Source organism: Bubalus kerabau, chromosome 17 (genome assembly GCF_029407905.1).
Source record: "Bubalus kerabau isolate K-KA32 ecotype Philippines breed swamp buffalo chromosome 17, PCC_UOA_SB_1v2, whole genome shotgun sequence".
Lineage (NCBI taxonomy): Eukaryota > Metazoa > Chordata > Mammalia > Artiodactyla > Bovidae > Bubalus > Bubalus kerabau.
In genome coordinates, this window is record NC_073640.1 from 39,894,056 (window position 1) to 39,911,606 (window position 17,551).

The 17,551-nt window shown below is 36.2% G+C and overlaps 1 protein-coding gene across 9 annotated transcripts in view; it reads left to right on the forward strand.

The window, feature by feature from the left end:
- The window catches only part of NFAT5 (nuclear factor of activated T cells 5), a 115,650-nt gene extending 104,488 nt beyond the window's left edge, over positions 1-11,162 (forward strand). For all 9 annotated transcript variants that reach the window (XM_055552837.1, XM_055552840.1, XM_055552832.1 and 6 more), the window contains 4 exons: positions 4,345-4,493; positions 5,263-7,744; positions 8,389-8,632; positions 9,085-11,162. In XM_055552837.1, coding sequence (XP_055408812.1) covers positions 4,345-4,493; positions 5,263-7,744; positions 8,389-8,624 — 2,867 coding nt within the window. In that variant the 3' untranslated portion in view covers positions 8,625-8,632; positions 9,085-11,162. The remainder of the gene's footprint in view (positions 1-4,344; positions 4,494-5,262; positions 7,745-8,388; positions 8,633-9,084) is intronic.
- The last annotated feature ends 6,389 nt before the right edge of the window (positions 11,163-17,551 follow it).

The following is a 17,551-nucleotide window of genomic DNA, read 5'->3' on the forward strand; positions in this document are numbered from 1 at the left end:
AAAAGATGATGGTGTGAAAGTGCTGCACTTAATATGCCAGCAAATTTGGAAAACTCAGTAGTGGCCACAGGACTGGAAAAGGTCAGTTTTCATTCCAGTCCCAGAGAGAGGCAATGCCAAAGAATGCTCAAACTACTGCACAATTGCACTCATCTCACACACTAGCAAAGTAATGTTTAAAATTCTCCAAGCCAGGCTTCAGCAGTACGTGAACCATGAACTTCCAGATGTTCAAGCTGGTTTTAGAAAAGGCAGAAGAACCAGATATTAAATTGCCAACATCTGCTGGATCATTAAAAAAACGACAGAGTTCCAGAAAAACATCTACTTCTGTTTTACTGACTGTACCAAAGCCTTTGACTGTGTGAATCACAATAAACTGTGGAAAAATCTTCAAAAGATGGGAATACCAGACCAGCTGACCTGCCTTTTGAGAAACCTGTACGCAGGTCATGAAGCAACAGTTAGAACTGGGACATGGAACAACATACTGGTTCCAAACAGGAAAAGGAGTACGTCAAGGCTGTGTATTGTCACCCTGCTTATTTAACTTATATGCAGAGTACATCATGAGACACATTAGGCTGGATGAAGCACAAGCTGGAATCAAGATTGCTGGGAGAAATATCAAAAACCTCAGATATGAAGATGACACCACCCTTATGGCAGAAAGTAAAGAAGAACCAAAAAGCCTCTTGATGAAAGAGGAGAGTGAAAAAGTTGGCTTAAAGCTCAACATTCAGAAAACGAAGATCATGGCATCCGGTCCCATCACTTCATGGCAAATAGATATGGAAACAGTGGCTGACTTTATTTTTTTGGGCTCCAAAATCACTGCAGATGGTGACTGCAGCCATGAAATTAAAAGACGCTTACTCCTTGGAAGGAAAGTTATGACCAACCTAGACAGCATATTAAAAAGCAGAGACATTACTTTGTCAACAAAGGTCCGTCTAGTCAAAGCTATGGGTTTTTCCAGTAGTCTATATAGTTGTGAGAGTTGGACTATACAGAAAGCTGAGTGCCAAAGAATTGATGCTTTTGAACAGTGGTGTTGGAGAAGACTCTTGAGAGTCCCTTGGACTGCAAGGAGATCCAACCAGTCCATCCTAAAGGAGATCAGTCCTGGGTGTTCATTTGGAAGGACTGATGCTGAAGCTGAAACTCCAATACTTCGGCCACCTGATGCAAAGAACTGACTCATTTGAAAAGACCCTGATGCTGGGAAAGATTGAAGACAGGAGGAGAAGGGGACATCAGAGGATGAGATGGTTGGATGGCATCACCAACTCAATGGACATGAGTTTGGGTAAACTCCGGGAGTTGATGATGAAGAGGGAGGCCTGACGTGCTGCGGTTCATGGGGTTGCAAAGAGTTGGACACAAGTGAGCGACTGAACTGAACTGAAGTGCATAATTATCTGATTTAACTACAGGACAATTTACAAGTCTCTGCTTTGGATAACCAAAGCAGAACATATATTTCTTGAACATATATTAAGTGCTAGTCAGCATACCACACTCTTTACCAGCATTATCTTGTTTAGCCAAACTCTGAGGTGGATAATTTATGATTCTCATTTCACAGATGAGGAAATCAAGATTCCAGAGAGGTTCTATAATTTGCTGAAGGTCACTTAGCTAGGATTTTAAAAGATAGATCAAGTTTTATTGTGTAAGGTAACATCTAAGCAATAATAATTCAAACCATGTTCATTAGGTTAATAATAGCATAATTAAACAATCATTAAAGAAAGTTAGGGACATTTGTGATCTTTCCTTTTCCAGCTTTGATGGGTTCATGCTTTTCTCCAAAAACGCCTAGATGTTTTTTTCCTAGAGTATCAGGGATGCTAATCTCATCCAGTGTGAAATTTCTCATACAAGATTACAGACTGAAGGTTAAAAGGTGTTAAACACTATGTTTAATTTTTGGTAATAAAATGATATAGTCATTTAAAAAAAATGAATAAGAAACAGACACACACGTATTATTCTTTTTCACACTTCAGACCTTATTTTGACAATTTTATCAGCTGAAATCATGTAAAATAATTTTATGAAGATATAAAATTGAATTGAATACTAAACTATTTATCAAACTTCCCTGGTAGCTCAGTTGGTAAAGAATCTGCCTGCAATGCAGGAGGCCCCGGTTCGATTACTGAGTCAGGAAATTCTGCTGGAGAAGGGATAGGCTACCCACTCCAGTATTCTTGGGCTTCCCTGGTGGCTCCGCTGGTAAAGAATCCACCTGCAATGTCGGAGACCTGGGTTTGATCCCTGGTTGGGACCATCCCCTGGAGAAGGGAAAAGCTACCCACTCCAGTATTCTGGCCTGGAGAATTCCATGGACTGTGTAGTCCATGGAGTCACAAAGAGTCGGACACAACTGAGCGACTTTCACTTTCAAACTATTTTATCAGTTTAAATTTTTCATTTGTCATTTTTAAATACAACATCATTAATTGGAGATTCCTGATCAGTTTTAAAAAGACAGTCGCTTTCAAGCAGGAATTTCCCTTGACAAATGGCTTATTTTTGTGATTCCTTGGAATCAGAGCTTTAGTATAACACCCAGGTGTCCTTCTTAGAGATTTAATTAGTTATGCTTTAATGATGAAGTCTTAGCAACATAAATGACTTAAATTTGTGTTGTGGCATAATCCTCCATATAACATCCTTTAAAATAGCCATCAATTACAATAAGATTTAGAACTTGATACACAAATGTGACATTATGTACAGACATAGAAAGCATTTGTTTCTTCATTCAGCAAATATTTATTTATTCCGTAGTATGCACCAGGCAACAACAACAAAATCTCTTGTCTTCATGAAACTCACATTCTAATAGAATCCAAAAGCAAGAATAGCAGTTGATGTTACAGGATCAACGTAAGACAATACTAATTGTCTTTCAAATTATCTTTTGAGATGGGCCTGTAATACTTTTAAATGCCTGCCTGTATCTGTAGCTTTGACTCAGACAGAATTGAAATTGAATTGTGGTGGTATTGATAGAATCTAGGTGAAAATAGATCCAGAGAACTCATGCGTAAATGATTGATTTCTTAGAGTAATGAAAGCAGAAAATCAAAAGTGGGCACTTTTTCCTCCCCCAGTATAATCAGTTTTCATAGTGATTGTTTCTAGCCAATTGGCTGTGAGATAGGTTGAATAAAGACCAGAAGATTTCTAATATTTTTAAGTCAAAATATTTACAAAAATAACTATCCTGCTTATATACCATATGTCATTTTAAAACCCTCTTTGTAGCCAGGATTTCTTTTTCAGTATCAAATTAAGAAATCTGTGTATTAAAATATTAAATCACCTTGTTGTACACCTGAAGCTAATAAAATACTATGTTAGTTTTCAACTAAAAAAAAAGTTTAACAGCTAAGCTTTCTAAGGAATCTGTATTTCTTTACACAGGGTCTCAAAGTAGTGGTAAACCTTAGCTCAGAATTCGGCTATGTGTTCAATTCAGAAGCCTGCCTTCAGTGATGCTTCATCACTATGCTCCACTAAGTGCCATTGGCAGGCTTAACTAGACAAAAAAGAAGAAAGAGAATCAATGGGGAAAAGCAGTTAGAATGAAGTGGTAGAACCTGCCTATCTGCTACAGATTGCCTCTCCTTGGTTTCTAATCTGTAACTACTTCTGAAAATGGAAGTAGATGGAAGTAGAAAAATACTTGCTGGTTTTGCTTTGGAAATTTAATTGGTAAACCTAAAATATCAGTCATACTTAAATTTCTGAAAAGAAAAAAAATTAAGTCCTTTCTTGAAAAATGTGTTCATATGTCAACTTGGCAAATTCAAGTTTTCTAAGACATTAATTTAGAAAAGTGAATCTATTTGATCAGTTGATGGCATTCTACTGAGAAGCTTGAGTTTTGTTGAGGAGAGAAATGTTCAAGCAATCCTATAATCCCCCAAAGTTTGACTTTGTAATTTCCCGGCAGCCAGATACCAAGAGGAGAATATAACAGTTGTAACTGAGCAGCTTTAACCTCCTGGAGATTTCCAGGCTGCATGGTCATGTCCAGCAGCGTAATTCAGGGCCTTTTGAAGAGTGCTGAGAGGTATAACTTGATAACTGAGTGCTCAAGCTTGTTGATATTTAACTCATAGTCTCAGGCTACTGCCAGGAGTCCTCAAGGGACTGCTACTTAAAAAGAGGGAGGACACACTTTGGGCACATTTTGTATCTTCATGCTATTATCAGAGCATCAAAAAATTAGTGTTTTGAATCATGACTAAGGTATCAACACACAGTAGAATGATACAGTTGATTTCAGTGATTTTCAAGTTTTTTTTTCTTTTGGTGTGTGTGCAGCAATGAAAACTACTGGATGTAACTTAGATAAGGTAAATATGCTTCCTAATGCTCTGATCACTCCGCTCATATCAAGCACTATGATTAAGAGTGAAGACATTACTCCAATGGAAGTAACAGCAGAGAAAAGATCGCCTTCTATTTTTAAGGTGAGCTATATTGACTAGTGAGTGCCCTGTCACATCTTAACCTCAAATATAAAAATAATTATAGTTTGAGTAGTTTGATTTCTTTTCCCTGATTATGCTTTTTACTTTTCCTATTTCTCTTATAGCTGTTTCTCTTTGGCTGCACTTAATGAATTTTGCTTTGTAGAGTAAATGATTTTATATTCAAATAAAATAGCCTGCAGAGCAACTTCCAATATACATTTTTGACAAGAGAGGAATTAATACATTAGCCGGACCTTTGTGATGTTTGGTATAATGAAAGTACAGGTTTAACATTTTCAAAACTATAGAGACATTTTATTTCCTTTCTCTTCTTTCCTTTTTTCCTTTTTCTCTTATTTCTTTTTTCCTTTTTCCAAGAAAGATTCTTCTTTCCTTTCCCATTTTTCTCTTATTTCCCCTTCCCAATAATGTTATAAGTGATGCACAAATGGAGATATTTTAAAATTTGCTAGTAATTCATGAACCATAGAATTAATGTGTACTTACTGTCCTAAGCATATCAATAGCTGATTATTCTTCTGTGTCTACTTCTGTTGTTTGACTGTCTTTGTTTATATGCTTCTTTAAAAATCCTGATGACAGTAATATATAATGTTATCACTGATAATCATAGTCTTACACTTGTTTTCTGAATAATAATATAGACTGGGAAATTGGTCCTGTATATGTTTTTATAATAATAATTTTTGAAGAATCATATGAGCTCATTTATACATATACATATTATTTGGCTTTTATTTTTTAGACTACAAAGACAGTTGGATCAACTCAACAAACGTTAGAAAACATCTCTCACATAGCAGGAAATGGGTCTTTTTCATCATCATCTTCCCACTTAACTTCTGAAAATGAAAAGCAACAACAGATTCAGCCCAAGGCATACAACCCAGAGACCCTGACAACTATCCAAACACAGGACATTTCACAGCCTGGTACTTTTCCAGCAGTTTCTGCGTCTAGTCAGCTGCCCAGCAATGATGCACTACTACAGCAGGCTACACAGTTTCAAACAAGAGAAACTCAGTCTAGAGAGGTGTTACAGTCAGATGGTACAGTGGTTAACTTGTCACACCTGACTGAGACATCACAGCAACAGCAGCAGTCTCCACTGCAAGAACAAGCACAGACTTTACAGCAGCAGATTTCATCAAATATTTTCCCATCACCAAATAGTGTGAGTCAGCAACTACAAAATACGATACAACACTTGCAGGCAGGGAGTTTTACAGGCAGTACTGCCACTGGCAGCAATGGAAATGTTGACTTGGTCCAACAAGTTTTAGAGGCACAACAACAGTTATCTTCAGTTTTATTTTCTGCTCCAGATGGTAACGAGAATGTTCAAGAACAGCTTAGTGCAGACATTTTTCAACAAGTCAGTCAAATTCAAAATAGCGTAAGCCCTGGAATGTTTTCCTCAACAGAACCAGCAGTCCATACCAGACCAGATAATTTAATAGCTGGAAGAGCTGAAAGTGTTCACCCACAGAATGAAAACACATTGTCTAATCAGCAACAGCAACAGCAGCAACAGCAAGTGATGGACTCCTCAGCTGCAATGGTGATGGAGATGCAACAGAGTATCTGCCAGGCAGCTGCCCAGATTCAGTCAGAGCTGTTTCCTTCATCTGCTTCAGCAAATGGAAACCTTCAGCAGTCTCCAGTTTACCAGCAGACTTCTCATATGATGAGCGCGTTATCAGCCAATGAGGACATGCAAATGCAATGTGAATTGTTTTCTTCTCCTCCGGCAGTTTCTGGAAATGAAACTACTACAACTACCACACAGCAGGTTGCAACTTCTGGCAGTACCCTGTTTCAGACATCAAATTCAGGAGATGGAGAAGAGACTGGAGCACAAGCAAAACAGATTCAGAACAGTGTCTTTCAGACCATGGTCCAAATGCAACATAGTGGGGACAGTCAGCCTCAAGTTGGCCTTTTTTCATCTACAAAAAGTATGATAAGTGTTCAAAATAGTGGTACCCAGCAGCAAGGCAATGGTTTATTCCAGCAAGGTAATGAGATGATGTCACTTCAATCAGGGAATTTTTTGCAGCAGTCTTCTCATTCACAGGCTCAGCTTTTTCATCCTCAGAATCCTATTGCTGATGCTCAGACCCTTTCCCAGGAAACTCAAGGTTCTATTTTTCATAATCCAAGTCCTATTGTCCACAGTCAGACTTCTACAGCCTCCTCTGAACAAATGCAGCCTCCAATGTTTCACTCTCAAAATACCATGGCTGTGCTGCAGGGCTCTTCTGTTGCTCAAGACCAACAGTCAGCCAACATATTTCTTTCCCAAAGTCCAATGAATAATCTCCAAACCAACACAGTGACCCAAGAAGAACAGATTTCATTTTTTGCAGCTCAGAATTCAATTTCTCCACTTCAGTCAACATCAAACACTGAGCAGCAAGCTGCTTTCCAGCAGCAGGCTCCAATATCACACATTCAGACCCCTATGCTTTCCCAGGAACAGGCACAACCCTCCCAGCAAGGTCTGTTTCAGCCTCAGGTTTCCCTGGGCTCCCTTCCTCCTAACCCAATGTCTCAAAACCAACAAGGAACAATCTTTCAGTCACAGCACTCAATAGTTGCCATCCAGAGTAACTCTCCATCCCAGGAGCAGCAGCAGCAGCAGCAACAGCAGCAGCAACAACAGAGCATTTTATTCAGTAACCAGAACGCCATGGCACCGATGGCGTCTCAAAAGCAGCCACCACCAAACATGATATTCAATCCAAGTCAAAATCCAGTGGCGAATCAGGAGCAGCAGAACCAATCAATTTTCCATCAACAAAATAATATGGCCCCAATGAATCAAGAGCAGCAGCCCATGCAATTTCAGAACCAGACCACGGTTTCCTCACTTCAGAACCCAGGTCCTGCCCAATCCGAATCATCACAGACCTCCTTGTTCCATAGCTCGCCTCAGATTCAGTTGGTCCAAGGGTCACCCAGTTCTCAAGAGCAGCAAGTAACACTCTTCCTCTCTCCAGCATCCATGTCTGCATTGCAGACCAGTATGAACCAACAAGACATGCAACAGTCTCCCCTTTATTCCCCTCAGAACAACATGCCTGGAATCCAGGGAGCCACATCTTCACCTCAACCACAGGCTACTTTATTTCACAACACTACAGGAGGTACAATGAACCAGCTACAGAATTCTCCTGGCTCTTCTCAACAGACATCTGGAATGTTCTTATTTGGCATTCAAAATAGTAAGAAACTCGTTCTAATTTCCCATTTCTTAAATGTTATTGGTTGAAATGGTCACGTTATTGTTACCAGAGAAAGCACAACACAGTGGTTTTAAGAGCATAGATTGTAGTTGGACAGAAGTGAGTTCAAGTCCCAGCTGTACCACTTACAGACTGAGACCTTGGACAGGTTATTTGACATGCATGAGCCTCACTTTCCACATCTAAAATGGTGGTAATACTACAAACTTGACAAGGATATTGGGAGGATTAAAGGTGGTGATATATCTAAATATATGTGTCTGCCATTTTGAGATATAACCTTGAAAGGAAGATGAAGTACAAACGACAGAAAATTTTTCAGCCAGTTAAAGCAAGTAGTTTCCAAGGAGGTAGAAACCCACGTTTCTTTAATGTTTATGTACCAACGAAATTATATAGGACTTATGTTGATGACCAAGCAGTGTTATATTTTTATACTGCTTAGAGACAACGGAGGATGAATTCTACTACTGTTTGATGAAAACCTTTTTGGAGGCTGTCAGGTTCCTCACTTTTAACAAAATAATGCATTTATATGCCCCAGCCATTAGTAAATACCTTCTTATGAATCTTAACAGAAAATAATTAATCAGGTAGCTTCTCTGTTTTCAATGTCTCTGCAGACTGTAGTCAGCTTTTAACTTCTGGACCAGCTACATTGCCAGATCAGTTGATGGCCATAAGTCCACCAGGCCAGCCACAAAACGAGGGCCAACCACCTGTGACAACACTTCTTTCTCAGCAAATGCCAGAGAATTCTCCAATGGCATCCTCTATAAACACCAACCAGAACATTGAAAAGATTGATTTGCTTGTTTCATTGCAAAACCAAGGGAACAACTTAACTGGCTCCTTTTAACTGGATATGTAAGTAATGCATTTTGGCTTCTTTCTTATTGAAAAGCATCAATAAATTTTATTATTCTTAGCATATTTGGGTTAAGTAATTTAACACTGTTTAGACTCTGATCTTTTAAAATATGGCTTTCTCACAGGGTACCTTTTTTACCCTGAATTGATTGCTCTGAATGATAACTTACAGTCATATTGTTAATACTGGGCATTCCTTCTGGCTCTTAAGTTTCTTTGCCCTTGAAATGACAGAACATCTGCTGAATGTACTATATATTGGACACAATTACATCCCATATTTCATTTCCTCAAGAAGTAAACCTTGAATCTGAAAAAATATGACAGTATAAATGTGGTAAAGTATCATTTATAGTAGTGTAATATACTTTGGGATCATTCAGGGCAACAGGAACTTTGTAAATGCTTTCCCTCCCTAGTGAGTTAAATTAAACGTCTTCTTTTTTTAGAAATTCCATGAAGAAAATCCTGATTTCAAGATATCCTGACATCTTGTGATTCCATGAGGATTATCGAACTGTTACTTTAAAAAGAAAACAAAATATGAAAAACTGTGATTGAGTAAATGGATAGATTTTACTCTGGCTGCAAAAGAGCACACCTTGGCTACCTATTGCAGTGATTAACCACCATTGTTAACATCTTTATATTTTATGTTCCTAATAACAGTGATGACTGAGAATCTATTTGCGTTTCCAGCTGACAGAATTAATTATTGCTATTTCTGTAGACACTCTTTCTTTAAAAGTACAGTTTAAGTTGACAAGCTGGATCACTCAGTTATTATTGCTATTAGAAAATAATTCATGTTTCATGTTTACTTTTGTTCGTTTGTATTTTCTTTTCTGCATTGTTTAGTCAAGTAGTGGCTTATGAAAAAGAGTTCAAATAATAACTAAGGCTGTGATTTTTCAGTATGAAAAGCACAGCTATTGTCTATAGTGAAGGAATCTTTTCTCAGTTTTTATGGAGAAACTGAAGGGATAACATTCTGACAAGTAGGCTGTATTAAGAGCTCTGCACAGATAAGAGGCCTCTATTTATCACAGACAACACACTTACAAACAGGGAACAGCTGGAATGCTATTGATTTTATTTTTCAGAGAGTCATTAATTCTCTTATGTTTCTGTTAAGGGTTTTAGTCATAACTGTGCATAGAAAAAGAAATACCTTGCTTTATTAAAAAAACGAAGGGGATGATGTATGGTAAATTATGTTCTGATAGCCTCCTACAGTAGTTAAAACTGACAGTAATTTGAGTCTTTTCTTCTTATCCCAGTCTTGGACTGGTATTCCCTTTTTATGTTCATCTATGTTTTTCTTCCCCTCTTCACTTTATTTTAGACAGTTAGTAATATGCTACTAGCTTTGTGACCCTGTAGTAACTTAAATAAAAAGACCATGTTGATCTAGGGTTACCCAGCAACTCCTGCAGCACAGGCAGGGGGTTACCCTTTCAGGAATAAGGGGAACTGACTCCTGAGAAATAAACAATGCATTTTTTTCCCATGAACGGTGCTGTTCTGAAGTCTTCAAATTTTTCCCTCTTATAGGAAGCAGTGTAAATGTTAATTAAAAAAGAGAGAAACTAAAATTTCTTGAAACATCACTTCTCCCTGAGCTGTAGTGAGTGTAATTCACTTGTCACCTCAGTGCTTTACAGTTTGAAGTGGTCATTTACCTGATGGTTCCCACAAGCCTTAGGCTTTACAGGGTCATATCATTGACTTAAAGTGAAGAATTTATTTGTGTTACATCTATAGAGAGCAAAATAACACACTCCAGAACTTGCAGTTGTAGTATTAGTTATACAGATTTGGGTGTTCTCACCACCCATGGGATGCCTGCTTCTCACTACAACCTGTTGTCTGGAAATATGCTTACGTCTTATTCTCCTTTTGGCATGTAGAAAGCTGTTAATACAGTTTAAGGCCAAATTGTGTGTGGCTTCTATATGTAGATAAGATGTTTTGGCATTCTTGTCCGTTTCATTTATTTTTTTAAATGTGCAAAAAATAGCCTGTTAATTGTTCATTCAAGGCTACATTTCTGTTTTTTGTTTTTGTCTTTTCTATCCTATACACTTAGTTGAACTTTGTGGAATTGTGGTGTTGGTTTTGTTTATACAGCCGGATTTTTCCCCCTTTTTGTGATGGTCTTCCTTGGTTCTTTGAATGTACTCTTCTTTAACTTGTTTTTTTCTCTTTGGTCTCATTTATCCTTCCCTCCACCCCCAACCCTTTCTTTCTTTCTCTCTCTGATTGAGAGGCATTGAATTATGTTTTCAGTAGTACAGGCTTCTTGCCGATATGAAGGGAACTTTTCAGAAAGAGACCCACTCTGGGTCATTTAATTTTGAATACAGTTTTCAATCGTTCAAGTTTTGGATGGTTTATATCTAATGTGTGTTTCATTTTTTTGGAAAGCTATATTTTGTATTTAGGAAATGGTATACTATTTTGCTATTTGTACTGAGTGAGTACATTGGCATAAATATAGAAATTTATATATATACATATATATAAACTATTCTTTTTTTGCCACACATTTTTGTGGTAAATTTGTGAGTTTGTCTGATGTTCTACCACAACGTGGCGTCTGATAAAAGTGAGGGGGGGGGTTTGTTATGTCTTTATTGAGTATTTAAGTATCTTTTGAAACAAATGACCTGTTCATCTGTGGCCATTCCATCAGGCAGTTCCTTGATGTGATTAGTGGGCTAAAGTCAGCTTACTGTGTGTTCGCTGGATCTTACACTCAGCAAAATGTTCAAGTAAGGAAACCCATCTAGGCAGTTGTGTCAAATGGTGTTTCACAAGAATGAGCCATCCAGTCTTTGCTCACTATATATTTAATATTTTATTATTGTTGTTATTGTTATTATTAATTGGCTTTCTGTATTCTATGCCTTTTATTTATAAAGACACTAAAAAAAACATGTTTGTAATTTTAATAACATTTCCCCCATCTTGTAATATCCAGAGCTACTTTATAAATTCTCTAAACCAAAAGCATTTTCATATATATATATCTCTCTCTCTCTCTCTCTCCCCACCCCATCAGGAAAAATTACCCAGTATAGTTCAGGTTATGAGAAGGACCAGCCACACAATCCAGTGCTTCAGTTTTAAAATGGATAACTAATTACAGAGGATTGACTGATGTTAGAAAGCTTATCCAGTGGTATAAAAATAAGTAGAAATAAAATGCTATAAGTTTATTTCTGAGTTTTCTGAATTTTTTCCCAAGAGATTACACAGGAGACTCAGGAAAGTCTGTTTGTTCATCAAGTTCCACTGTTAACACTGCTCTATGGATGAAGTGGTGGCAAGAAGACTGGCTTGTGTGCTGACTTCTGTTATTTAGCAAGAAGTTTATCATTGTAAAATGCTGATTGCCAATGCCAAGTCACCAGGGACCAATTTTGTGTTTTGTACTATCTCAGTTTAGAACAGAACATACACCTGAACTGTAGTGGTTTGATTGGATGGAGGCAGAAAACCCAACTTTTATTTTCATAAATTTTGTGGTTATTTGTACAAGGGCTGTGCTAAGATACCATATTCTTAATTCAGTAATGATTTTTTTTTAACATTGTTAAATGTTCCTTACCGCTAAGAGGTCAATGTTAAGTACAGCATTCAGAACATATTTGGTTAAAAAAAGTATTTGTCTTCTTATTGAAGAGCTAGCTTAGTTGTCAGTGGTTGATACTTGTGCTAATAAGACAGATTCAAGATTACTGTTACAAGTTACATCTATATATGAGAGCGATTCCAAGAACCAGCAGAGTCCTTGGAAACAACAATTTATTAAATTTACTTATGGCAGAAGGACTTAAGTGAACTATAAACCACACTTTATTCCTTTATAATATTACATTCAATTGTTCTTGCCTTTAGGAACTCACATGAATGCTTGGAGCTTATCTGTATGTCTGCATGTGTGTGTGTATGTGTGTGTTTGTCCTTTATTCCTTATTGTCATTCCATTATATATCTACACCAACATGGGAGAAGTTGTATACAACAATTAAAAGTTGTATTTTGCTTCTTAGCTTTATCTTGTTACCTTTGTAATTAGAGTATTATGTTGTTATTTAACCAATGCAAATCTGTTTTCGCCAGTCTCCCTAGAACAGGTTTTAAAGGGCTTTGTTTATAATAGAAGCAGTATTATGAGGGACCTTCCTTCCTTTCTTTTTTGTAACATTGTTTATGCTGTAGTTGGGTGTTTCATTACAGTGCATTTCTTGCCCATCAGAACCTCAGTTAATCCACCTAGGAAAAACTGTGTCAAAGGGAATGAGAAAGAAACTATATCTAAGTCCTCCTTAGAACTAAGAGAATAATCCCTTTTGACCATTTAAACCATTACAAATGCTTATTTTGGAAAAGTATAACCTGTTTAGATGCATCAGCAATTATAGACCAGAAATTAAATGCTTAAATTAAAATTAATCAAAGCCTCAAAATTAAATATGGTTTTATAAACGCTCACTGGGAGTACTTGAGAATTTTTTCATCTTTCTGGTAAGAATTTCTGTTTTAGTATTTGTTTCCTAGTTGATTATTTTCTAACTAATTGAAAATTATATTAGACCTATTAGCTTCTGACCATTCTGCTTTATGACCACAGGCTTCTTCCCTTAGACAGACAGCTATGTTATATCTGCATGCCTTCGTTTTGTGGAAGGACTTAATAAAAAAGAGAGTGTATAGTTCAGTGGCTTTATTAGAAAAATGACTCGGAATACATATACCCCAGTGAATGGGGTAGTATAATCTCATAACATGTATTAAAAAGAGGTTTTCCTATCTGCTTATTTGTCACTAGAGCTAAATAGTGAAGATGATGTTCATAATGTAGTAAATACCAGAATAATACCTAAAATATCATTTGTGATTTGTCCCAGCATTCTAATTACTTCTTTAATCCCCCTTTGTTTTTGTGTCATTCTAGCCTCATTTATTAATATAAATCTATTTTTACTCCACTTTCTCTTTTAGGACATTTTTTAAATTAATATTTTATATCTAGATTAAATGCTTATGGAAAAGTGCCTTTTTACCATGATAGTGCCCCTTTCTTATAATTTCATTTTTCATTGTTGCCAAAAACGCATAGGCAAATGACTTTAATAGTCTCGGCTTTCATTTTTTCTTTCTGGTAATTCTTTTCTCCATTTCCTGATCACCATAGAAAAGTTTCAAACCTTCCTAACGCCCATTGGCAGAAGAGGAACAGAAAAGACATATAGCTAGGATTGTTTCTTTGAAAGAGGATAAGTAAAAGATCCTTTTAGACTTTATATAAATTAGATAAATTTGTCTTCATCCTGACCAACTGGCAAAAATTTTACTATATGTGAGACTATGGCTCAAATGGGTATGGTTAACTTTCAGAAAGGAAGTTGAAGCACCTGCTCTGCTCTTAATTATAAGATGGATGAAAATAAATCAATAACACATAGTTTAGGTAAAGCTTGGTAATGTCAATTTTTCTAATGATAGTCAAATAATTCATTGTTTTGTGCCTCTTGCCCATCAGAACCTTAGTAATCTGCACATGAAAAATAGTTGCAAAAGAAATGAAGTTATATCTGAGTCCCCCAGAACTAAAATAATTCCTTGCAGCCAGATAGAGTTGGATAGGGTGTCCCTCTGTTTTGCTTTGTTTTGTTAATTTTGCCTATGTTCCAGCTCCTCACCATAGTGGTGGTGCCTAAAGAAAGGGCCATCAGCAGCAAACAGGTCAGGATAGTAGTGACTTAGAGATAGAGCTGCTTTCCCTATGTGAGTATTTCCATGACTGTTGGTGGCTCTAAAGACTGCAGATCTTTATGCAATATTCTCAATACCCTAATGATATTATGCACTTTAATCATTCCAAAGAAGTAAAAAATGCTGTATAGTGATGATTCCTTTTGATGAATACATTTTAACTGCTTAGAATATTTATGTCCCTTTTTATTTTGGATAGCCAACTTGGTATGTTATGGGAATATTCTCTAAAATGACTGTATAGTAGGACTTACTAAGGCTTTGAGATGTAACTGACTATAAGGGGAAATGATTACACTTCAGAAAATCATTTTAGAAACATTAAAATGTTCAGCTTGCTAATCTATGTGTTCGAGAGTTAATTAACCAGCTTTCTTCCTATATTTTTTTTCATATTAATAACATAGTATATAGTTTTCTACATGTATGTATAAACCATTGGTTCTCAAAATGTGGTCCTCAGCGCACCAGCCAATGTCTGTATCACCTGGAAACTAGTTAAAAATAACAAAATCTTGGGCCTTATTCCAGACACAGTGAATCAGAAACTCTGGAGTGGGACTCAGCAATCTCTGTTTTTAACAAGCCTTCTGTTAAAGGTGATTCTGATCCATGCCAAAGTTTGAGAACCACTGGTTTATAGTGTATACAGTAAAATGTATTAATAGAAAGGGCTTTTTTCCCACTCACACAGTTATACATTGTTCTAAATGTAAATTCAGTTTAACCTGGTTATCTATAATCATTTACTGGTAATGATAATTTATTCTCAGTACTACCTATAGAAATATATTTTATGTACATATACAATTAGTCCAGTTATTGAAAATTCAGTTAACTTAGTTTGGTGTATTCCTACCACATACTAAAAAGTTTACATTAAATGACTGATTTAAATATATAGGTGCAATGGTCTATATTTTTTATTTTAACTATGGTGACATTTAAGTAGCTAATATAATTGACGGGTGCTAAAGTCTCCTGTTTATCCATAAAATGGGTACATTGTGGGCAGTGATAATACAAGCTTCATTTTCATTGCCTCTTACCTTACTAGCAGACGACAGTTTTGTCCTGGCTAGACCAACTCTCAGAACAAAATTATTTGTCATTCCTTATATTTACATTTGTATCTGAGCTATTAAACAACATGGCTAGCCAGGTCAACAAAGCACCTTATTTAATTTCTTTTTTTAATAGATAAATCTTCTTTTAAAATAGCTTGCTTTATATGAAAACTGACGCACTGGAAATATAACTACCCTTGGTTGGAACTTATGGTTCAGATGAGATGTTAAGCAAGACACTGTATTATTTGGTTTAGGCATTTCTCCCTTTCCAATTATATGCAACTAACCATAAGATAAATAGATTTATTTATACATTTTAATCTCTCTCTATAATTCAGTACCTCCATAATTGCTGGTGTTTACAAATCACCAGTTACTAAATTCATGAAAGAAAAATGCACATTTCAAAATAAAAATCACCACTGCTGTGTTTGCTTAATAGTAGCAGTGGAAATGTAAGTGGCTTACTCTACAAACTTCGGTGCTGGAAATACATAGGCAAACTGTTGGGAGATGCTCTAGCTACATTCCTGCTTTCTTGTTCCTGTTACCATCTTTACCACCTTATCGCATACTATATTCTTATTACGTAAGGCATTCTACCATACCACAATATTATTCAACTCCAATTTGTATTATTTTCTTTAAAAGTTCTGTGTTTAACCATATTACCATGCTTTCTTTTCCCAGAATTAATTTGCCTAATTTGAGATAGTTTGTATAACTATTATTATTTTAGCTAATGAGCCTCAGGACAGCACACACAAACACACACACATGTACACAAACATGCCTTCTCAGATGTTGGAGAGTGACTTTGGAATCAGATTAAAGAACTGTCCTGCACAGAAGTGTTTATGACTTTCAGTGACAAACTGACTCCAGTGACATTGAGCTAATTTCTTTTGATCTAATGAATGTATCTGCTTCACCTTGTTCCCTTACTTTGAATTGATAAGCTCCAAGTATTTGTTACTTTTTTGGGATACTTTTTACTGAGTTCATTCATTTGTTTTACTTAGTCTTTTAATAAGTATAGTACAGTTATTTCATTAACCTGTTCTCAAGTGGTTTAGCTACCATTCTGCCATTTAAGTTTTTTATTTAATTTTATTTGCTTGAGTACACTGATCAACCACTGAGCTGCCTTCTTCCATTGTCCTGCAATGATATAAGGGTTACATTTTTGTGTATATGGCTTTCATAGTTGGTATTTCAGAGCACTGACACCAGATACTTCAGTTTATTCTCTGGGGGAACTTCATTTGCATCTATGTTTTTAGCTATCTGTGATAACTTGTTAAATATTAAAAAGATATTTTGCTTCTATTGGAACATTTGTATACTCGCAACTATATTTCTGTAAACAGCTGCAGTCAAAAATAAAACATTGAAAGTTTTCATTTTGTAGTGGTTAACTGTCTTTTTTCCTCAGACTTTGCGAATGAAGTCATATCTAAGAATGTCAGTTTTTAACAACATGAATATGTGACTGAACTTAAAGTCATTAGGAAAAGGTATGAAATACAGAAATATTTTTAATAGTGACTTTGTACTTACTCTTTTACCAGGTAGTGTACAAAAGTGACTTGGTGTGATAGAATTTTTGTTTTACTTAAAGTGTTTCATGTTTAGTAAAATAATATGTACATGTAGTGACAAGTTATGAATTGTGGAGGTGCTTTTGATGAAAACAAAGTCTCCCCAGCCCTCAGTCCCACATCCAGAGGCAGTCTCTTTTTATTCTTCTGTAAGTTAATCATTCAGAATGATTTTAGGTCATTTACATGGGTAAACATTATTTTTAAACATATATGTGTGTGTGTATGTGTGTGAACACTGCTGCCATTGTTCTAAATATGTTTAAAAGTTGTCTTTTAGCATTTATGGACTTCAGCAACATTGGAAAGAAGTAGTAACCAAATGCAATTTAGTAAGTATAAATATCAAAAATATTTGGGTATTTTTGATCTGAAGATGGAACTACAAGTGGCTGCCAGAAAGGCTGATGTGGTCCTGGGTTACATAATCTAAGTTACAGTGTCCAGAACAAGGGAGAGAG